This window comes from Eleutherodactylus coqui, chromosome 7, assembly GCF_035609145.1.
Source record: "Eleutherodactylus coqui strain aEleCoq1 chromosome 7, aEleCoq1.hap1, whole genome shotgun sequence".
NCBI lineage: Eukaryota > Metazoa > Chordata > Amphibia > Anura > Eleutherodactylidae > Eleutherodactylus > Eleutherodactylus coqui.
Window position 1 is genome coordinate 193241882 of NC_089843.1, and position 24768 is coordinate 193266649.

A 24768-nucleotide genomic window follows, 5' to 3' on the forward strand; every position below is an offset into this window, starting at 1 on the left:
TCCAAACTGAACTATTTACCGCCATTAGCCAAACAGGCACAATAAAGGTTAAGTGCATTTCCACTAAATTTAAAGTATAGACTAGGGTATGCTATGTCGAGTCATGCGCTGCCACACTGCATGGAGTAGTAGTAAGGAACCAATTCAGCATTAAATGATTAATAGTGCAGACAGGAAGAGGCAAAAAGAAAATTGTGTAGGGTTCTAAGGGGGCATTATTTGTGGGAACACAAATAGGGCACTATTGCCTGATAGGACCACAAAATGGGTATTAAGGGGGCAGTATATCCATATGGGGGCACTGAGGGGTCATTATTACTTTGCAGGGAACATGTTACTATGGGACAGCTTTATTACTTTAGAGGGTACACTTTGGGGCACAACTGGGGTGGTTTTATCTTGTGGGCATCACACTGGGGAACTATTAACATGTGGTTGTACTAAGGGGGTATTATTACTTTGTAGAGTGCACAAAGGTTATTACTATGCAAGGACACAAAGAAGGGCACTACAACTATAGGGCACTGATGAGGCATTATTATTTTGTGCTAAGCGTGATAGGGGAAGTATTAGTGTGTCGTGGCAATATTACTGCGTCAGGCACAAAATTTGGCACTAGCACTGTATAGGGGGCACTGACAAGAGTGTTAGGAGTAGCAGCAGGATGGGGAGTGTGTGTAGTCATTGCTGGCAGAAGTTCTCCTATTGTCCGGGCTCAGATGAAAACAAAACGGACAGCACCAACCAGAAAATACATCACCTGTGATCAGTGGAAGTAACTGCACTATAATCACTATCACTGTGTAGAACTGTTATCTGACTTATTATATGCTGACTGCATTATTTAGAGATATACCAGAGCTGAGCCACTGTGGTATAAAATTTGTGATGTGCTGTCTCTGATGTACATGCTGTATATATATTATTTGGGGAGGGAACATATGTCTTGAGGCTTGTGTCTGTTTTTTAAAGCAACCCTCTGGGCCTGGAGAAACAAAGATGGCCACACCAGCTTCTTTGACTACCTGATGCACACTGTCCAGTAGTATGCATCATTAGTCAAAGACACTACACCTGCTTTGATTAACTCGTGTTGTCCACATGAGCGGTCCCGGCCAGTCAGCAGCATATGGTGTCTTAGACTACTCATGTATAATCTGCACAGTCTGAATCAGATAGTCTGAGAAGTGGCCATTTTTGTTTGTCCAGACCCAAAAGGTCAGTTTAAGACTCCAACAGTGCCACCAGTTGGTAGTGCTGTATGGATGGGTCCCTTAAGAGACCAAGTGATGTTGTGATGAAAGTTGTGGACGATTTTGAGTCGGTAGTCTGAAGAATATTTACAGGAGTGGGTGTCGAGTTGAATTTTTGCTCCAGGACCCATGAGCCTTAAACTACACCCCTGGTTCGATACATTGGTGCAAAGTCATGGTCTGCCACGGTTGGGCAGGCAGCGACGGTGCTGGTCATGGTCTCGTAATTTGCATTGCCATTTTTCATGATGTTCTTTAACCTTATATGTTAGAAAGAATTTCCATAGAGAAGATATGCATTCATAGAATCCAGGAGATTTTTGTGATGTCTTTCACAAATATGAGATGATCTCTTTAATTATAACTTAGAAATCGTGTAGCAGCAGAAAGAGACCCACGTAGCAACTGATGGGGTTTCTATAGCAATGTCATAGCAACCCTGTGTAATCCTTATGGCTATCCTATAATGTCATGGATTCATTAAGAAACAATCTTCTTAAAACATAAACCCTACGGGGATATTTACTTTATAGAATAAGTCATTCAGAATTTAAACCTTTTTCAATGGAATATCTAACGAGCTCTTAAAAAAAAACAAAAAACCTATATATACCAACATTCAACAATAGCCCCATGGGATAACTGGAGCCACGGTCCTCACCCAACCAGCTTCAGCAAAAGCAAAGCTCAGACCCTGCAAATTCGAATTTAAAAAAATGGGCGTACCAACATTTGTTTATGGTCTGATGTTGTTATTATTGTTATTCTTACATTCTAATTAATTCAGTCCAGCATCTAGAAGACCTGGTGGGTGCCACATTCAGTCACATCTGCTGGATTATTCGACATCCAGAGAAAAGCATGGATCGCTTCCTAGGATGAACTATTCACAGAGACAGAGGGGTAAAATATAAACCCTTTCACAGATGAGGACGAACCTTTAACCTTGTTCTTTTTTGGCTTAACAGTACCTTAGAATTATCCATCTAGCTCATGTACTGAGCCATTACATTTTTTTGGACTGGTCAGATCTTCCCGCAGTATCTGTTAGGAGAAATCTCTATATGTGTGCATGGGTGCAGTTCATTTTAACACTATTTTAAAAAATGAGGTTCCTGATAATTTTGAATTTTTCTAATGAAACGCGTAGAAACCAGGATAATTCTGTCTTTCATTGTGGTTCCATATAATGCAAACCACTAACGTAGATATTACAGTTGAGCGAACATACTCTGCCGAGCTTGATGCTCGTTTGAGTATTAGCATACTCCATTGTGCTCGTTACTCGAATGAGCAACAAGCCGTGTTCGACCCCGCCCCAGAGAGAGAGAGGGAAAGAAACCTAGAAGAAAAAAAAAAAGCTCGGGACCCAGTGTCCCACATACAAAAATGCTCGAGTCTCCCATTGTAGTCAATGGGGTTCATTACTCGAGTAGAGCTAATGCTCGAGTCTCCCATTGTAGTCAATGAGGTTCATTACTCGAGTAGAGCTCTCGAATTTTACGAAAAGCTCGACTCGAATAACGCGGACCCGAGCATTTGGGTGCTCGCTCATCTCTACTAGATATATTTTGAGCATTATTCCTGATATATCAGGGAGTGCTCTTTTTACCTTTTATGACTGCAAAATTAAATGCAGTTGTGGAACCAGAATAAATATTTCTTCCGTGGTGATATTGCCGATTGTAGACCACCAAGAACTTAGGAATATCTTTTCGGACATAACTGTGAAGGGTTTACCTCATCCCTGTGGTTGGGGGATTCTATATAGTTTTGGTGACTGATCGTACACCACACCCTTTGCTTTTGAGCTTGCACTCTGCCTCTCTTATCTAGATATCTCTTCAACATACTGAGCAGGTCTAATGGTTGATGCGCTTTACAATTAGTATTTATCTTGGTCGACTAATTCAGAAGGGGACTTTTACCCATGCCTGACCCTATTCCAGTGTCTGGTGTCTGAGCAGGGTATAGTCTGTCCTCTATCCTTCTGGGGTTTCTGATCATATATTGGTATCCGTTAGTCCTATATGTCTGTTTGTTTTATGAAGCTGCTTATTAGAGATGAGCGAACGTACTCGGTAAGGGCGATTTCGCAATCGAGCACCGCGATTTTCGAGTGCTTCACTACTCGGGGGAAAAGTACTCGGGTGCGCTGTGGGGCGGGGGGTTGCAGAGGGGAGTGGGGGGTAGCAGCGGGAACAGGGGGGAGCCCTCTCTCTCCCCCTCTCCCCCCCCCCCACTCCCCGCTGCAACCCCCCGCTCACCCACAGCGCACCCGAGTACTTTTAACCCGAGTAGTGAAGTACTCGGAAATCGCCCTTACCGAGTACGTTCGCTCATCTCTACTGCTTATTAAAAAAAATAAAAATTCTAATAAAATTTAGTTTTAGGGTTTGTCCCCATCTGGGAAAGCACTTCCTAGGATGAAGGAAAGAGTCTAAAATATTAATCATTTATTTTTGTGAAATTTCACAATATTTTTTAGTTCTGTACTGGAAACAAGTGTCAAATTAAGAAACTTTCTGAATGCAATATATTATTACGGATTATACTTTATATATACAAATTCTGCAGCGCTTTACAACAAGGTAATTCAAAATTTATATAACTTATAATAAGCCATTTAGCATTAGTGAATGTATAAGATAATTTGGATCCACCAAGTAAAGACTATCTTGGGATATTTTACTTAGCTTCACATGCTAGGTATACAGTTAGGGAAAACATTTGGAAGCAACTAGTTTTGAGAGATTATATCAGCACTTTCCTATAAGAAGGTTTGTCAGAACAGAAGGTGTGGGACATATTTGGCTTGAGGCTACTCCTGACGGCAACAACTTGGGTCCCCTGGGTTTCACCCTTGAACCACACCAATCACGACATATTTGCTGCAGGGAATCCCAGGCCATTATCCCAGAAGTTGTCTCTGCGTTGTAGCAGCTACTGCATACTGGTCAGGATAACCATAGTGTGAAACAGGAGGAGCCGGCAGAGACATGGTTGTGATACAAAGCTGAAGTCAGGTGGAATTCTTGTATAATGATACGACAAGCTGAGGGTTAGGGCAAGCAGACAGCCGAGAGATATAGTGTGATCTAGAAACAAGTCAAGGTTAGGAATGGAGAAGAAGGGAAGACTAGAGTGGAATAGCCACAGGTCTAACCAGGAGTCAGAGTCACAAAGCACCTTTGCATACCAGATAGAACTAATTGCTTTGTCACTTTCTAGTAGGAAAGAATGACTTAAACAGGCAGAAACTTGTTTGAATTGGTGAAAAATGGAAAATCAGGGTGTGGGCACTGACCTTTAACTCTATGGACGCCAGGAAACTGACAGATGATATGTTGGTCATGGCCAGTTCCATGTTCCCCATGTTCTTTAGACGCTTCAGAGGACATGGGGAATGTGACGCTGGCCACAACTGGCAGGAGGGGCTAGAGAATGTTGTTGGCAGCAACCAGCCAACATAACATGGTTGATTGTCTGAATGTATTTCTGACTATATTGTACCAAAGAGTAAACTTAAGTTAATAGTTAATTAGGAGAATGATGGAAAAACAGATATTTCTTTAGAAAATTGGTACAACTGATATTCAGAACTGAGTAAAGGCGATAGACAGGTCTCGTTGCAGGGAACTGCTTTGAAGGTTTTAAATAGAGCCTATCTCACCTTTAATAGATGTTACAAAAGTGTAATAATGGCAACAGTAAAGGCCCTTTTACACACAACAATTATCGCTCAAAATTAGCTCAAAAGCCATCTTTTGAGCGATAATCGTTGCTTGTAAATGTGTGCCCATCGTGCTCTTACCGTACACTTTTCGTCCATCGCTGAGTTCAGCTCAGCTTAGAATCCATCGGGACTGATAAGTTTTCTGCAGGGAGCGCTGATAATATTCATTTACCATCTATCCTGCTGGAGAATAGCAATGTATTTAGAGAACAGACCACCTGCGGTTCTCTAAATACATGCAAATGAAGCTAGTTAGTAGCTAATGCAAAATGATAGCTCAAAACTGTCAGTTATTGATGAATTTTGAGCGATCATCTGTGTATGTAAATCGACCTTAATAGTTCAGAAGCTAAGAGGTTCAACCTGACACGTGATTGGGATTGCACAGTGGTTAAGAGGTGTGGCCAACTGATTGTTTTGAACATTTTTTATTTTTAACCCATTCCCGCTGCAGGGCGTAAGTTTACGTCCTGGGAGCGGGGTACTTCCCGCAACAGGGCGTAAACTTACGTCCTGGAGATAGCGCGGGATCACATATGATCCAGCGCTATCCCGCAGCGGGAGCCGGCTGTCAGTCGCAGCCGGCGTCTCGCTGCAACAGCGGGGGGACATCGGAGATGCGCCCGCCACTGTTAACCCCTTCCCTGCCGCGATCTAAGTAGATCGCGGCAGGGAAAGAGTTCACAGAGGGAGCGCGGCTCCCTCGTGTCTCCGGCCGGAACTCGCGATGTCATCGCGAGAGCCCGGCCTGTCACCATGGCAACAGGACGCCAGACACTGGCGTCCTGTATTGCCTATGCCTGAGATCGCTGTATGAGCGATAAGGCATGGGAGAGCAGTAGCTCTGCCATGCCTTATGACAGCGATCATCAGGGCAGTGGTTAAAGTCCCTCAGAGGGACACAAACAGTGTAAAAAAAAGAAAGATTTAAAAAATGAATTAAAAAAATGTAAAAAAAAAGAGTAAAAAAAACATTTTTTATGCTTTTTCTCAGATTAGCATAAAAAAAGGTAAAAAAAAAATAAAACCCCACATATTTGGTATTGTCGCGTCCGCAACGATGCGTACAATAAGTTGCACATGCTTTTGACTGTGCACGGAAAAAAACGCTAAAAAAAAAAGCTAAAAAACTGAGGCAAAATGCTCATTTTTAGCATTTTGCCTCACTAAAAACGCAATAAAAGTGATCAAAAAAGCCGTATGTACGCCAAAATGGTACCAATAAAATCTACAGCTCGTCTCGCAAAAAGTAAGCCCTCATAGAGCTCTGTACATCAAAAAATAAAAAAGTTACGGGACTTTGAATGCAGCAATTTAGAATAGAAAAAAGATTTCCAAAAAAAAGGGTTTTTATTGCAGAAAAGTGGGAAAACCTAAAAAAAAATGTTAGAATTTTGGTATCGTTGTAACCGTACCGGTCTGCAGAAAAAATGGAAAGTCTCATTTATGCTGCATGATTAAGTGTAAAAAAAAAATAAAAAAATCTATGGCAGAATTGATGCGTTTTCTCTCTCTGCTATCATTAAAAAAAAAAAAAAACATTTTACAATATACTCTATGTACCCAAAATTGGCATCGATAAAAACTACAGTTCGCCACGCAAAAAACAAGCCCTCATACGGCCGCGTCGACGGAAAAATAAAAAAGTTATGGCTTTTGATAAACGGAGAAGAAAATCCGCCCAAAATTGTTGCGTCCTTAAGCCCAAAATAGGCCATGTCATGAAGGGGTTAAGGTAGAGAAGTTAGGGAATATAATTCAGTTCCATTGCATTGGATAAATAATAAAAGGAAAATGCACAAAGATACAGAAATGAGAGGATCTGTTAGTCATATATTTTCAATCATATTTTCTCAGCATCCTTATGAAATGTATTGGATCCTATTGCCATTAGTTTTTCCATTGTAAAATGGGCAGATAGTATATTGAGAAGGTCGTTCCCTTTGGGAGGGGGTTGTTTGCTGTCATGAGGATGCGGCCCAGCATTTTTCTAAGTTGTTTGATATGATTCTAAATGCAATAAAAGTAGTGCTGATTCAGGGGTTTCCAGGCTTATTCAATATGGCATAAACCTCTTTCCCAAAGGGTTTTATCTGGGGACATTCCCAAAAGATGTGGAGTTACATACCCAGGTGGTATGTAACTTCTCCATTACTTCTCCAGCAATGGTCATCTTATCATAATCCTTAATTTTAAGGACTGATGGTGTGAAGCAGGGGCGTAACTATAGGGGATGCAGTTGCACCCGGGCCCAGGAGCCTTAGGGGGCCGATAAGGGCTCTCTTCTCCATATAGTGAGCCCAGTACTATCAATAAAGCATTATAGTTGGGGCCCTGTTACAGGTTTCGCGTTTGGGCCTAGGAGCTTCAAGTTACGCCTCTGGTGTGAAGTACCACCTTATGCCAAGTTTCGTAAAAGTTTCAAGTATCATAACCCCTTTTGTCGCTTGCGATGCTAAGTTGAGAGCTGTTTCCCAGCTCTCTATAGGATACCCCTTTTCCAGGTCTCTCTCCCAGTTCAGCAGATGTCCAAAATAGGAAAAGCTAATGGGTCCCAACTTGATTATTTAACTCTAGCGCAAAAGAATTAGCGTCCAAATTTTACGTGCGGAATCTAATTCTCTCACTTCCCAATGTCGTAGAAACTTGAAATTTGGCACGAGCATTGATTATGTCATAAATAGGAAAAGTTAATGGGTCTCAACTCGATTATTCAATTCTAAGCGCAAAAGAATTAGCGTCGAAATTTTATGTACAGAATCTAATTCTCTCACTTACTGATGTCATTTTATATGAAGGAAACGTCGCATGGTTGCCTCCACGTGGTATTTCCTGGGTAACACAAAGAACCATGCAAAATAGTGAACAATTTTTTTTCCTCGGTATCTCTAAAGTTACCACCACTTCATAAGATTTTCCGTGTGAACACCAGATAAACACCAGTACCAAATTAACTCGGGCGAAGCCGAGTATATCAGCTAGTTGTACATAATCGCCTTATTTTTCCAGGGACTTGTTGATAGGCCGTTGATGAAATGCTCTATCACCTCTAAGGGTAGTATCAGTATACAAAGTTGGGATGAGGTGGATTGGCTCTTAAGAAATGAATGCCAGGCGTCTAAGGAAGCTCTCATGGTTGGGAGTAAATTTGGGGTAGCATATTTTAATGTTTGTTCTGCCTGATAATGTATCTCTTGGCTGAGTTAAAATCTACGAAGAATTGAAAATCACTTACATTTTTTGGCTATAAGATGCATTTTTTAGCAAGATAACATCTTGCTAATTAGTGGCTGCACCTTAAACGTCAAACTAATTTCACATAGCCGCCTCTTTCCTTGTACTGTGATCATTGCCTGGAGGTCTGACTGCTGCCTGTCCCTTCCTCCGCACTAGCAAGAGAGATGGAGCCATGCAGAGCAGTGAAGATGGAGCTGTGCCTCCTAGAGCTGAGCAGCCCTTTGCACTCCGCAGCTGCTGGGTTAGGGTGAATTCACACCTGTATGGAGGCTCAGTTTGGAGTTTCCATCTCTCGGTTTAGTTTTTGGAGCAGAGAAATGGAGTTAAACGTTTCAGTTTTTTCCCATCGATTTCAATGGGCTTTTAATAGAATGAAAAGCAAATGGAAAGGTTTCCTTTTGCATCTGTTCCTCTAGTTTTCCATTTTTTTATATGGAAAAATAGAGCAGTCTGCCGCTCTATAAGAGTGAGATAAGCTGCGCTCAGGCAGAGAGCATACGTGTCGCGGAGAAGAAACCATAAACCATGGGGCTGATTAATATTTGGGGAGAGCCAGAGAATTAGCCCCCTGCCTGGGCTCTGATGCTCTGGTGACTCTGCCATTAGTGCAGCAACACCACTGAGGAAAGGGTTAAAGTGGTATTCCTGAGACTTTAATTTGCTTTACAACTACTCTGTCCTTCCTGGTTGCTGCTGATCAAGACATGTGACTGCTGCAGCCAATCATTGGGCACAACCGGGCTTTCTATAGTCAGTGATTGGCTGTAGCAGTCACATGTACTGTCAGCAGCAACCAGGAAGGACATAGTACTTGTGGAGCAATTTTAACTGTGAGTCAAAACCGCTTTGAGCACTCCAACACACACTGATGTGGAAGGTCACTGAGGATGAGCATTCTGTCAGTAGAGACACAGAGCTGACCCTTACACTGCCAGGAGTGCAGCAGTGATGATCAGGAGCGCACCCCTGGATACAGATCTCCATATAGTCATGTGATCATTGTTATAATAGACTGGATTGTCCATTCCTCCAGTAGAAAACTTGGAAAACGAATACCCCTGAATATAGCTACTGGTGGTGTCCCTTATTCCAGTGACTTGAATTGAGTTTTACCCCTACAGATTATTATAATAATATTATAATAATAAATCAATATTAACCCCTATTCTACACTCCACCAGTTTGTGAAATTAACCCCTCTAAGACCTTAGACCACTTGAGAAGCCTTAATTACTATGAACGCTTTTTTTTTCTATTTTCTGTTGCTTAAAAGCATGATGCATCTTATGGTCCGAAAAATAAGGTAATTTATCATATTACAGTGAATTGGAGAGGTGGAGAATTAGGAGGGCAAGAGCTGATTGGTAAGCTGAAGACTATTTTGTTGGGAAAAAAGACTGAGGATATGAAAAGAAGATAATAATTAACTTTGAGAGAGAATTGGATGAAGCCCGTGGTTGGAGGTTGTTAATTTTAATAACTTGTGAGAGACTGTAACTATCAGAATCAACAGATGAAGGGGACTTTGAGATTTTTTTTCTTTCCTCTTCTTTATGGTTTTATTTGAAAATGTTTTTGTATGATTTTTTTTGCCGTGAAATATGGTTAATTAGATATGAAACAAAAAAATAATGCGGGGAATTTATTTAGAGTGGCATTTTTGATGCTGGGGAAAGTATTATTTTCCCCACCACACCGTGCGCTGATTACATGAAAAGGCGCATGTAGTAAGCGCATCCTCAGCAGCTCCTGATGAGGTGTACGTTTTTGCCGTAAATTATACATAAAGCTGTCGATACAGGTGGCCACTCCCCCTCCTGACGAGGCATGCCCACTTTCCTCTAAGTTGCAGAAGGCTGAAAAGTTGCAAAACATTTGAGCAAGTAGCCTTTTCACCAAATCTTTTGACTTTCCTATGCCCGTTTTCTGGTGTAAAGCCTTCCTAAATGCCCCCCAATGTTTGCAGATCCAAGTGTTTATGCTTATGGGGAAGTTGGGGCAGATAGCTGAAATGCTGCTGTGACTGTAATTTTCATTGATTGCATCTGCAAGTGTTTTAGCTTATGATAGACTTGTCAATGATAAAACAAATAGTGGATCATGATAGGACTGATGTGTGGAGATGACATGTGTGCTCCCTATGTGGGAAACTTTACAACAAGCTCTAAACACTTTACATATTGAGGAGCGGAAGAGCAGAACAATGTAATAAAGAGAAGCTTTGTGTCTTTACACACATAATGATACATATACAGATGATTTTATGCACATGGTTTATTTAACACTGTTGTTAGGCGGGTATCAGTACGCGATCATTGAGTGCGTCTGGTCTGGAGGTTGCTTTCCTTGCAGGGGGTAAACTAAGCAAATCTTTCATAAACTATCATGGGGCTTGTTTGCCTTTTTATAACCCCCCTGCAGTGACTGCTGCTTAATAATTGAGAGCTCTTCCAGCAAACAGTTGGTGAAAACAAGTAAATATTGTATGTGACCATTGGCATCATTAGGATCAGACAAGCTGCTTGGCTTTATAAGGTGTCAGAAAATGGGCCTTTTACAATATATTCTTTGTTTGTGACTCCTTCCTTGTGTGTCCTGTATATATCACTTAGAATGAATGTTGTAGATTTACATTACAGGCCACCGATTACTATCCCTGTAATTGTAACATTTAGTGTGTTTTCTTTGAAACATTAATTTATGTTTAGTATTTAAAGCGATTATCCATTTCTTAAAGGGGTATTCCAGGTTTTCTTCAGAATAGGCCATTAATAGTTTTTCAGCTGGGATCCAGCAGCCGGGACAGCGGTCAATCAGCTGATCAGACACCTGCTGTCAGCACTACAACACAGAGGTATACGGAGCAGAAGCAATTAGCTCAAACCCCTTGTAGTGGCCGACGCTGGGAATTGCAGGTGCAGTTGTACAACATTCATGTTGCAGTGGTGATAGTGGCGACCTAATTAGCTAATTGGCCAGGGTCCTGAGCGAGGTATTAGTGTATCTTGACACCACCGGAAGCTAGGGGCTTGACAGGGCTTCCATGGAGCAATGCCCCTGTGACACCCCTAGCTTCTGATAGGTGCAAGATGAAAGTCCTAGGATTAATTATATTGCAGCCGCCGCTGGCTGTCACTGAGTATTTACTGCCGCTGTGGCCTCCCAGCGGCAGTGAGTGAATGTTCCTCCTGCTCTGTATGAGCTCCCTGCGGTACTGTGCGGATGGCGGCTGTAATGGCTCTCAAGTGGCTTCTCTGCCAATACATCAGGCGCACCCCTGCAGCTCACTAGCGCAGACATGTGCTGGCCCATGGCTGTGTCTGGTGGCTTTTCCCCCACATGCGCGTGCCAACGGCTGTGCCCGGTGGCTTCTCCCCCACAGCGCTCACATGTGCTGGCCGTCGGCTGTATCCGGTGTCTTCTCCCCCACACCATGAGGAGCAGGATGGGCGACAGCAGGCCAGGAGGTCAAACTGTACGGCCGGCACAGACACTTCCGCACCGCAGCCTCAGGGTCGGCTGCGCCTTCCCCGGCTGAATACCGGCTTCTATCCAGCGGCGACAGCGACTTCCCTGCCGGCCTCCCTGCACTGCCAGCACACGTGGGAGTGGCGGTGCAGCATGGCCCACTCTTACTGCATTCTGAAGCCGCTGTCACAGCCGCCGGATACTACGAAGAAGCTGCTCTGAGTCTGTGGCAGGACCTGAGAGCCTGAGCAAGGGCAGGCAGGCCTGCAGCCAATGAGAAACAGGGGGCGTGCACAGGCTATCAAGCAGGCTATATCTTGTCACCACGCACAGTTCTGGTGGTGTCAAGATACACTAATACCCCTGAGCGAACCCTGCAAATCAACTACTGATGGCCTATCCCGATGATAGGTCATCAATAGCATCGGCCTAAAAAAAACCTTTAACTACTGATGACCTATCCTCAGGAGTTCTGCCACCCCCCATCAATATCAGCTGTTCACCAAGCAGTTGTCCAGGCAGCTCTGAACACATTGCAGCAGCCCAGGTTATCAATGTAGTCGGCGCACACACAGCCACTTTATCTCTTTTCTGCATGCACAGGCTTCTGAAAAGAGTGACGCTAACTTTGCTGGTGGACACAGCAAGAATGGGGGATCAGGTATGAAAACAGGCCCCCCAGGACTACACATCACTTGAGCTATAAGCACCAGAACTTAGTCTATGGTGCTCACGGTTGGTGATGGGTTTCCTTTAAGGACATGATAACTTTCATGATGAGAAACTAGAAATTTACATTTTAGCCATCAAAGAGGAAATGAGGTGAACAAGAACTAGAGGCAGTGTAAATAAAACCTTACTGAAGTTTGCCTGCTTTAATTTTATAAAATGAAACATCTCCACTATAAACTCTAAAAAAAAAAGGTGCCTCAACTGGCTAATGTCTACTGGTAATATAGTGTTACGTCTGCTCGGCGCACTAAAGCACCACTCCTCAGAACGGATGTAGGATTGTGTCCTTTTAAAACCGCAATCACTCACACAGTGTTGCATAGACCATTTGCACCTCTCCGGGCAATGATAGAAGGACCCCTGTCCCTTACTAACCAGGGAAAATGGGGAACCCCTGCCTAAAAGCAGGGTAATCATCCTGATAAGGTCGGCTCCACTGTTTTCTTCTAGGACCTGGAGAGATGCATTAAACACACATGGTTGGACACGACTCTGTTCACACACATTGAACCCCGAACAGGACACTTCACACCCCATGTCTAGCCACCAGCATAGACATACAGAACATGTTGCTGTTCACACCAACATACAACAGGTAATGCACACCACATAAAACAGGACAGAACACACCTCATGTCTAGCCACCAGCACAGACATACAACACAAGTCACTGTTCACTCCAACATACAACAGGCAGTGCATACGACATACAACAGGAACCCCACCCAGAGCTCACATACATACAGGTGGTAACCATAGCCAGTCCAAGTGTCCTCACACCAGGGGAATAGAATGTCAGCCACCGTGCTGACATAGGGAACCATGTTAGGCATCACCCATCTGATACACACATAGGGCATCAAACATCAAGAGGCCGCACCTGCCCAGGGATAGGGAGAAACCTGCATGTCGCCTGCACCTGTGTAGTCACCGTACCACACACTACACAATACATGCACCCCTGAACGTAAGGAGGGGAGGGACAGCAGGTGCCCAGACCATCTTCAGGGGAGGAGAGAGGGACACTACAGACAGACAAGTATGCACCACACCAGCTCTGAGTGGGATTTACAGTGAAGAACTAAATGACCAGCCATCTCTCCCAAGAGTTTGCTGGCATTTATCTACAGCATACAAGGGGGATTGGCTCGTGGAGAATACCATACCCAGCCAGCTCAATTAACCCCTACCTGTGAGGGTGTGCACCAGGAAACCTGTAGGACCACAGGTCCCAGATGCACAACTTTAACATATAGTAGCTTTCTGCTCCTTCTCTGCTTCTCATTGAGAGAAAGCATCAGAAAATTAGCACATCCCAGGCTTGGAGGATTGGCTATCAGATAATCACCACTCACTCTTACTTTGATGCATATGTAGTGGACAGGGTCAGTTCTCTGGCCAGGGAAAACGTCTGGGTAAAACCTGATGATGTGTCACGGGTGGATCTACCGTCTTCTCCCAAAAGATCCAAAGTGTAGTCGCCCAGCCACACACAGGACTCGGTAATAGCAACCTGTTTGTTCTCGTGATGCCAGTGCCCCTTTAGAGTAAGCGAACCGAACAATAAAGTCCACAGTCAAAGAAATAGTTTCAAACTGGAGGCACATGGTTTTCTTTTACTTGTACAATCAACTTAGATTCTTCCATGACAAAGCGTCACAACAGTCTTAAAGGGGTTGTCCCGCGCCGAAACAGATTTTTTTTTTTTCAATAGCCCCCCCCCCCCCCCGTTCGGCGCGAGACAAACCCGATGCAGGGGTTTAAAAAAAAACCGGATAGTACTTACCCGAATCCCCGCGCTCCGGTGACTTCTTACTTACCTTGCGAAGATGGCCGCCGGGATCTTCACCCTCGGTGGACCGCAGGTCTTCTGTGCGGTCCATTGCCGATTCCAGCCTCCTGATTGGCTGGAATCGGCACACGTGACGGGGCGGAGCTACGAGGAGCAGCTCTCTGGCACGAGCGGCCCCATTCAGAAGGGAGAAGACCGGACTGCGCAAGCGCGTCTAATCAGGCGATTAGACGCTGAAAATTAGACGGCACCATGGAGACGAGGACGCTAGCAACGGAACAGGTAAGTGAATAACTTCTGTTTGGCTCATATTTAATGCACGATGTATATTACAAAGTGCATTAATATGGCCATACAGAAGTGTATACCCCAACTTTGTTTCGCGGGACAACCCCTTTAAGCATGACATTTTCAAGCACATTAGCATTTTTCTTAACCTGAACAAGTTTGTATCCAGAAGACACTCTTGTCATACCCAACCTCTGAACATCATCAGTCTGTTATCTGACAGACCATCCCTGGGAGTGCTTCTGACAGTTGAAGGGAACACACCACATACCCCTCCATTTTCCTATTACGTCCTTTCTTCCGCTGCTCCAGTCACACTTAACAACTTGGTTACTCAGTCCTCATTCACTCCCAACATAGAGGTGTTTAAACAGAGGGACTATGCATTTGCCACCGCCGACTCCTAGAAAACAGGATCTGCACTCCACACTCCCCAGAGGGGAGATATCCCATGGGCACAGGGATAGGCCCGAGACTCGGCTCAGGTACAAGCATCTCCTGTCTCCTCCTTCACCGACTACGTCTCCACTCTCCTCTCCGGTAACGCTGACTACTGCCCCATCGCATCACACCTCCTCTCTCCTTCATGTCCCGACTACCACTCGCTCTCTAACTCCTCCCCCAACATTACTAACCAACCACACACATCCAGCAGGTTAGGGAGACAAAACACACAACCAACATAGACTGAAGCAACACAAAATATAGACAAACATGAATACACCAGAGGACAAACGTCACAGAGGGACACTCTAACTCTGGGCCAATACACCTATCTGTTCTAATGATTCACCTCTCAGACGTCCACTCAGAGATGAGTAAAGTATTCATCTCATCCATTCTTCTTTTATCACAGACTTCATCTTTAACCAATCCTCATAACTTCAAGATGAGTGAGAAGGATGGAAATGCTGACAACTTGTTCCTAAAAGAAGACTCAACAAGAGTGAAGAAGACTGAAGGAGGCGTGCACAGCTGGCAGCATGCCATGAGGAAGAGAGCATCACGAGCTGGCAAGCAAATGCGCAAAGTGACATTAGGAAGCGCCCGCGGATTCCTCCTTCGAAATGCTTTTGTGATTCTCACAATTGCAGCCGTTGTGCTGGGTAGGTCATTGCTGATTTGCTATATTTGTTGTTCATGTGATGTAGAGTATTGTTATTCATTCACTTAATATGAAAACTAAGGCCACTCGCACACAGGCATTAGCAAAACACTGCGTTCGAAATCGCGGCATTTTCGAACACACTGTACAGCGTTCAGCATTTTTTTTACACACCTCATCATTGTATTGGGCGATGAAGCGCGTTAAAAAGCCCTAAAATGCACAAAAATAGAACAGACGGCACTTGAAAATCACAGAGTTAGAAACGCCGCATTCGAATGCTAGTCTGCGAGGCCCCATTTAAAATCAATGGGAAGGTAAAACCGCTTTTAGCGCAGTGTGCTGAACCCTATAAAAAGCGGGCTGTGTGAGAGTGGCCTAAAGTGATCAAAATATGATGAACATGAGGAATACTTTTCTATTGTCCCGTTAATAGAATATTTGTCATTTTTCAGGTATTGCTTTGGCGTTTGCCCTAAGACCCTACAAGATGTCTTACCGGCAGATCAAATATTTCTCCTTTCCCGGAGAGCTGCTGATGAGAATGCTGCAGATGCTGGTGCTCCCGCTCATAGTATCTAGCTTGGTGACGGGTAAATACCCAGTTTTCCTGACCCTGTAGTTCCTACATTTATTGTCAAATCTCCTGCTTGTTATTGGAAACCGCGGCAAACTTGTTGGTAGACAAATCCTTAATATTTTAGCTATAATGCCGGGTCTGTTGCTCCAGAATACTCAACAGTGTCTTGTACGATGGCCATGTATTCCAGAATGCACATCACCAGAACAGCCTCTGTGTAGGTGTTGGGCCAGCATGGAATTGTGTCTCCAGGCCCCAACTATAATACACCATATTACAATTCAAAATCAAACTTTTGGTTCAATGCACTTGTAGTTAAGACCTTATACACCAAGACTAAATCTAGGCGGCTTAGGGTGTTTCATTTTTCCAAAGATGTGATTTTTATATGACTTTGCTTACGCCCTGAGTCTCAGTGATGTAAAAGATATATATGCAAAGAGTTATTACAAGGTTGGTCTCAAAAAGACAATTGTAAGTCGATGGGCTCCAAGGAATGACTTGGATATGCTATAGCTTCCGAGCACTTACCCAGATGCAGATGTCAAAAAAGTGCTCTCACAGTTGCTAAGAGACATCTTTGGTATCTGTCAGAAACAAACATAGTATTAGCTTTTTTGGACAAACGTATTACTCAGGCAGATAAAGAAAATATGACAAAAAATTTAGAAACCAAACCTGCAAAGAAAAAGGAAATGAAACGATTAGAGGGTAAAAACCTAGGATTTGAAGGAAAAAACCTGAGACATTTCGTTACTAATAACCCAAAGACGTTCTTTGAATTTTTTGGGATCCACGGCGTAAGAGATTACTGCAGTGGTTCTCTAAGAAACCATGTGAATAGAGATCTCTGTGTGTCTCTCTCTCTTTCCGTGCCGCTACCCACCGCCGACCCCGAGCCTGCTCGGACGAGCATGCAGTTACTCGAGAAGAGCGATGCTCGCTCGAGTAACTGCATTATCCGAGATGCTCGCTCATCTCTACATGTGAACGCTCTTAAGGTGGTCAATGATACCGCAGAAAGAGGAATTGCTCTAATAAAAAAGTTTAACGAATCAGTCAGGGACGAAGAACAAAAACAATTCTTGTTGAGGGTAGTCGAGCATTGCAGAAAAGTCGTCACCAAGCGAACAAAAGCAGCATCTTACCTTGGATGGTCACAGGTGCTGCAAACCCGAGCGGGTCGTAGATGCTGTTGATGGTAGGACGTCGCGTCGCGTGTATGGTTTTGGCTTTTGATCCACCTTAAAGGTAAAGGTGTCGTTGTTAAGGTCCCAGTTGAGCCCTAGACTGCACTGCAAGGGTATTTTGGCCGTTGCCAAGTCTAGATCCTTCAAAGTTGCATCACACCGCACGAAAATCGCGTTGTCATGCAATGCAACAGAGAGGAAGGCTCCATAGGGAAACATGGGCTACAAAACCTCAGGAGTCGTGTGCATATCGCCAGACCTGCAAGGTTTTTGTGTTGGGTTGTTGCATGCTACAAAACATTGCACATGTGATACCCATAGGAAAACATGGGCTTCACATACATGGGATTTATAGCATTGTAGCAACGCTACAAAATCGTGCGACTTTGTCGCATGTGTGAACAAGGCCTGATACAGATCTGTACATACAGCACCTATAGAAACCTAGAGGCTCGTTCTATACCTTATGAGTAATTGACGATACTCCGAGGCACGCAGTAGTATTCTGGCAAGGCGATTGCTTTACGTCTGTAATACAGCCTCATAGGGATGCCCTATAACCACAGGCTCTGTGAACGTGTCATCTCTATGCCTAAAAGCTAGCGGCTTTTGTTACCCATTAAATTTCCAACTACCCTTCATTAGGTGAACAGGGCTCCAACTTTGTATAGATATTATTTATTTATTTTTTTTTGTAAAGGCAAATGATACTGAAAAAAGTGAATGAGGTTTTGGTCGTCCTTCCCCATGGCTACAAGTATGAAAGAGGTTATATAAATCTGGTATATAGTACACCCTTAAAACAAAGTAAGCCACAATACATAATTATGGCATACAGTAATGCTTTACAACTAGAGTTGTACTATATACATTAATTGTTGTATTGTTTTTATTCCCAGTGATGTCATACCAACATGTGGAAGCACGATGGATTCTCATTATAATAAATTACACACATATTTGCATATCAGCTAGTGTTGTATAAATGTTGTATAAATGTTGTATAAATGTTGCACATGTTAAAAAACACATTTTATATATTGGTGCGTGACACAATGTGGGTTTCATTATTTTATTGTGTGCCTATTTTAAGAACATTTTTTATGCATAGTACTTTATTTTCACCTTTTAGTACATATACATGGTATACAACTCATCTCTGCGATGTTTCTGGGAAATCCTGGCGACGGCTGCCAATATGGTTGTCATTGCAACCCGCACAGAAGTTGTTACTGAGGAATCAGTTAGACGACCACTTAAAGAAGTACTCCAGGGTTATATTTGGAGGTTGGAATTCCATCACAATGCCAATAATCACTGCTGTAAAGAATCCAGTTCGGCAGCTCATCTCCTCCAGGCTGTGTGTTCTGAACTTTTCTTCCAGCCCCTGGGTCAGCACTCTGATAAAACTCTGTGCCCTGCAGTTCAGGGAGTAGGTTTATGATACTGCCTAGAAGAAAAGCTGTCTTTCTTACTCATGGCAACCAACCAAGGCTGAGAAGGCTGAGAGGAGACTTAAGCTGTCTACAAATATCTGAAGGGCTGTCACAGTGCAGAGGGATCAGCCCTATTCTCATTTGCACAAGGAAAGGCCAGAAGCAATGGGATGAAACTGAAAGGGAGGAGACACAGTTTAGATATTAGACAGTAAGGGTGATCAATGAGTGGAACAGGTTGCCATGGGAGTTGGTAAGTTCTCCTTTAATGGAAGTGTTCAAACAAAGGCTGGACAAATATCTGTCTGGGATGATTTAGTGAATCCTGCACTGAGCAGGGGGTTGGACATGATGACCCTGGAGGTGGGGTATTGCGGCAGCAAATGTGTAATTCTTCTATCTTGTTGATTTTCCGTATGATTTGTTTTAGGTATGGCATCTCTAGACAGCAAAGCCTCGGGAAAAATGGGCATGCGAGCAGTTGTGTACTACACGGTAACTACCTTTATAGCGGTTTTTATCGGCATTCTCATGGTGATCATCATTCATCCAGGCAGAGGCAGCAAGGAGAACATGACATCCCAAGGAAAAGTGGAGAGAGTTCAGGCTACAGATGCTATTTTGGATTTAATACGGTAAGAATAATGGACTTGTATTAGATAATAGATACTGTATATCTAACTTACCCCTGGCATATAGCACAATTGTATCTCTGGACAGGGGTTAATCAACTTCTTCCAATCCTTTCGTAGCGGTACAGGGGAGGGAGGACTGGGGGGGTTAACTTATCATCAGCATTTTTTTTAAATGTCAGTTTGGCTGGAGGCTATTTGCCATTATATGAAGTATAGTAGTGTTTTAGATGAATGAGAAAATATGTTGATTTTCAAGTCCTCCAGTGGAACAAAAATAAAAAGTAAAAAAGTAAAAAAAATAAAAATAAATACGTCAAAGCTCCAGCTTTCTCCCTTTAATATGAAAAAAAAAATTATAATAAAAAACAAAAAAAAAAGCCTGTGGTATTGTTGCATTCGTAATGATCCAGGAAAAAAAGGTAGTGCATTATTCAATCCACACAGCGCATGCCATGAAAAGCAGAATACAAACTGATCAAAACATCGCATGGATCAACAAACGGTACTATTAAAAAGTACAAAACCTCACATAGCACCATTGACAAAAATAGAAAAATGTTTGGGGTCCCTGAATGCAGCGATAAACAAAAAATATATTTTTAAAGTGTAAAAAAGATGCGAAAAAAACAACCTAAATAAATTTGGTATTGACATAATCATACCGACCTGCAGAATTAATTAAAAATATTATTTATACTTCACGATGAACGCTGTTAAAAATAAAAATCATGCCAGATTTTATTCATCTTTGTAGTTCCACAGGCGTATAGCCGCAGCGACTTGGGCTGTGCTGGTGCAGGGAGTGTCCTTCAGCACTCCAGGGGTTCAATAGTTAAGCTGGAGGAAGGTAAGTATAGAGCTGGGTTTGGGCCTCGCCCCGTTTTGGTATCTAGGGAAGTTAACCTCTGCCTGGCCAGGGAAGGTCCCTGTTTCCTCTTCCTGGGGCAATCGGACAGAAGTGGACCAAACAGCATGCAGATGGCTGATCCTATTGGCTGCCGTACATGCTGGGGTAGCAAAAGGGTGGAATGCTATTTAAGCAGCAGAAATAAAATTGCTATAACTCCTGGAATGCGGCGACACAAAAGCAAATCTTTAAAAAAAAGCGTGTTTTGTGTGCACAAATAGTAAAACAAAAAAGCTGAATAAAGTCGGTATCGCCAGAATCGTGCCGACCCGCAGAGCAATGCGATCACATTATTTGTTTTGCACACTGAAGGCCATAATAATGAAATCCAAAAAACAAATGTCAGAATTTCTTTTTTTCCCCTCCAATCTCCCTAAAAAAAATTAATAAAAGTTCTACAATACATAAAGTGTACCTAAAAATGATGCCATTAGAAAATACAACCTGTCCCACAAAAAAAACAACAACCCTCATATAGTTATGTAGACGGAAAAAAGTTATGGCTCCTGGAGTGCGACGATGGAAAAAAACTGAAAGGATTAGTTGGTCATTAAGGCGCACACAGGCTTCGTCACTAAGGGGTTTTATCCCAGATCCTTTAGCAGGAGCCTGTGTGTGTAGCATGTGCCTATGCAAGCGCCTCATTATCCTAAAGTGCCAAATAATAGATTCCCTTTGCTTACCAGTAGTTGTGTCCACTTTTGTATTGTTTTTTGCATAAATTACCCCGTTATTGCTGCGGTTATTTGCGGGTTCCTATGTGGTTTATGAGAACCAAAATAACCGCAGCAATGATGGGGAAGCGCAGGAACGTGTGGGGAAAAACAAGAGTGGAGATGGAGACGAGAGCGGTGTGTGGGGGGGGGTTGTGTCCTGCACTACTTGACCGGTCCTCTTTAACGCAAGGCATTCGAGGACATATGGTACATACACATATATCAACAGGTACCGGGGCCATGAAGAAATATGACTACACTTTGATCTAAACAAAGACTTCCCAAATCTACTAAATGTACTGTAAATAGCATGGTTGGTGCAACCGGCCCTTAGTCAAATACTGTGCTGAAAGATCTTGGCACAACTCCTACTAGGCACTTGATTTTTTTGATAAAGAGTGTACTTAACTCCTTAAATGCCAGACACTTTTTGGGGTTTGTCTTTTTCATAATCACATTATTTTTAATGGGATCGTTCAAAGTATTGGAAGTGTTATAAAAAAAAATTTAATTGAGGTCAAATGGAAACTAAATACAATTGTGCCACTTCTTGGGGATTTTTGCTTTTATGGCAATCCTGGTGGGGTAGGAATAACACATTTACTTCTACGGGTCGGTACAACCACGATGATGCTGTGCTTATAGATTTTGTTTTACTACTTTAAAAAAATTAAACATTTTTATTTTTGTGTCGGTGGGGTGTGAGGGTTTGTTTTTTGTGGAGTGAGCTATGGTGGGGAACCCCAGCAGCTGACGTTTCCTGATCAACTAATGACAAATTTTCTTGAAGATAGGTCTTCAGTAGTAAATGCCCAGAATACCCCTTTAATTAAACATTTTATCAGTTCCCTTAGGGGATTTGAGCTTGTGATCATCGGAATGTTTCTACAATGTACTGCAATACAGCAGTATTGCAGTATATTGTGTTTTTAACATTAACCTTTAATAGGATTAATTATATGGCAGCCTTGAGAATCTTCGCAAGGTCCAGGGCTCCATGGCAACCATAAGCACCCCGCAATCGCATCGTGGGGGCCAGTGGCGAGGGCTGACAAGTTTCATGCCATGATCAGGTGCTTGCAGCAGGCATCAGTTATTTTACACAGCCGACACCTGCTGGGTGTTGACTCTCAAGTTTGATTGAAACCCAACCTGCAGCTCTGTGATATACATTAATGTTATAGGGATGAACGAGTTAAATAAAACTTTAATTTCATGCGTACAGTATGTACTGATCTGTGGGAGCACCTTCTCACAAAATCACCCAAACTGTTTAAATGGCAGTACAGTAAATATAAGGACAGGCCTGTGCCACAAGACCGGTGGATAGTAAATATGGTGATAATATTTAAAAACTGGCCATACAGTGAGCCTGCAGACTCTAGTACGGTAAATTTCTTTAAATATGTTTTCTGAGAATAAACTATTGCTGATCAGTGGGGGTCTGCGGTTCAGGATCCACATCGATCAGCTGATTGACTTGATAGTAGCATACAGATGGGTTCCATTGTGACTTCAGTCCATACCATACAGAGCGCTGTACATTGTATAGTGGCTGTGCCTGATATTGCAGCTCAGTCCCATTAATTTGAATGGGACTGAGCTGCTGTCAGGCCATGTGCTAAATATATAAATGATTGCTGGGCCTAAGGAAAATGTGTAATTGGGTTAACAATTGTGTATTAGCAATGCATACTCAGATTGGGCCACAATTACCAATGGGGTACCACAGGGGGCAGTATTGGGTCATCTTGTTTTCAATACATTTATTAATGATTTTGTAAAGGGATTATAGAGAAGGATTTCAAAATTTACAAATTATGCTAAACTCTGTAAAGTAGGCAAATAAAGTTCAATATTGATAAATGTAAGGTTATGCACATGGGCAGGAGAAACGGAGTTCACCAATATACACTAAATGGGGTACTGCTAGGGAAAAGTGATATGGAAAAAGGACCTGGGGGTACTGGTTGTCTGTAGACTCGACTGGAGCAGTCAATGCCAGTCAGCTGCTGCAAAGGCTAATAAAGTCTTGGAGTGCATTAAAAGAGGTATAGAGGCGAGGGACGAGAACATTATCCTTCCATTATATAAGGCCCTTGTCATGCCTCACATGGAATACTGCGTACAGTTCTGGACACCGGTGCTCAGGAAGGATATTGCAGTGCTCGAAGGGGTACAAAGAAGGGCAACTAAGTTCATAAATGGAATGGGAGGACAGGAATACCCAGAGAGGCTGTCAAAATTGGGATTATTTACCCTGGAAAAAAGACGGTTAAGATGCAATCAAATAAGTATGTATAAATACATGAGGGGACAATACAAGGATCTCTCCCGTGATCTGTTTATACTCAGGACTGCGACGGTAACAAGAGGGCATCCGCTACGTCTAGAGGAAAGAACATTTCATCACCAACACTAGAACTTACCTCCTTGTAGAAGCTGATCCGGTTGTGTGACAGGAGTGACCCCTCCATAAACGCTTGCTGCTATGGAGTTATACTGCTATTTTGCTTGAGGTCCTCCAGGATAGCATCTCTTAGAAACCCTTCAAACATTTTACCCACAAATGAAAGTAAACTTGCTGACCTGTAGTTTCCAGGTTCACTTTTTGACCTATTTATTGAATATTGGCACCACCAATTCTATAGAGCAGACCCTATCACCATAGAATCCTTGGACTAATGGTGTATATATCACTGTACTTAATTCCCTCAGAAGACAGATGTGTACACCATCAGGACCTGGTGACTTGTATACTTTAATCCCTGCGTCTCTTCCTGGGTTAGACTGCTGACATTTACTATATCCCTCTGGATTTCACTAGACATTTAGTTTTTCTCTGTGAATAATACTAATGTATTAAGAGGCTTGTGCTGGTCTAAATAAATATGTCCCATTACATACATGCTCTGTGCTCCTTATTGAAGGCAACATGTCACCAGGTTCTGGCTGCCCCAACCATGGGGTGCACGAACCCTGGACAGGTACAGCCTGTTCCCCATGTATGTGTGGCTATGAAATGCAGCAAAATTTCAGAATAAACACACATTAATGTTTGAGTTGGAACGGAGCTTTCGAGTCAGAGATGAGCCATTCCGGCTTCTCCCTGCCCTGATCATGTAGAGTGGCAGCTCTCTGCCTGCTTGTATATAGAGAGAGCTGTCAGTCTGCATGCTGCCAGCGGGGAGCAGCCGCCATGGCCCACCTCTTTGATTCAGAGATCGGTTCCAACTCAAACTTTAATGGGTGTTTATTCTGAAATGCTGCAATGTATCAGAATAACAGATTGGGTATCTCTACCGGGTTCAGGCAGCAGGAACCTGGTGGCAGGTTCCCCTTTTAGGCCTCATGTCCACGGGGAAAATCAGGCCCGCTACGGATTCTCCATGGAGAATCTGCAGCGGGTCCCTCCTGCCCCGCGGACATGGGCGCTGAAAATAGGAATTTAAAAGAATTTACCCATCTGGAGCGGGTGGGGAAGGTCTTCTTTTCCTCACGGCCGGATCTTCTTTTTCGGCCGGCGGATGAACTCTTGACGCCGGCGGCACGTCGCCGGCGGGCCGCGCGCATGCGCCGGGCACATCCGCCGAGCCGAAGCAAGAAAGATCTGGCCGTGAGGAAGAGAAGACCTTCCCGGTCCGCTCCGGATGGGTAAGTTCTTTTAAATTCCTATTTTAGGTCTCCCGCGGA

General features: G+C 43.2%; 1 protein-coding gene across 2 annotated transcripts in view; it reads left to right on the plus strand.

The window, feature by feature from the left end:
• LOC136573044 (excitatory amino acid transporter 1-like) overlaps window positions 1–24768 on the plus strand; it is a 124914-nt gene that overhangs the window by 62955 nt on the left and 37191 nt on the right. For both annotated transcript variants that reach the window (XM_066574166.1, XM_066574165.1), the window contains exons 3-5: window positions 15363–15612; window positions 16067–16204; window positions 19248–19452. In XM_066574166.1, the coding sequence (XP_066430263.1) occupies window positions 15396–15612; window positions 16067–16204; window positions 19248–19452 (560 nt within the window). In that variant the 5' untranslated portion in view covers window positions 15363–15395. The remainder of the gene's footprint in view (window positions 1–15362; window positions 15613–16066; window positions 16205–19247; window positions 19453–24768) is intronic.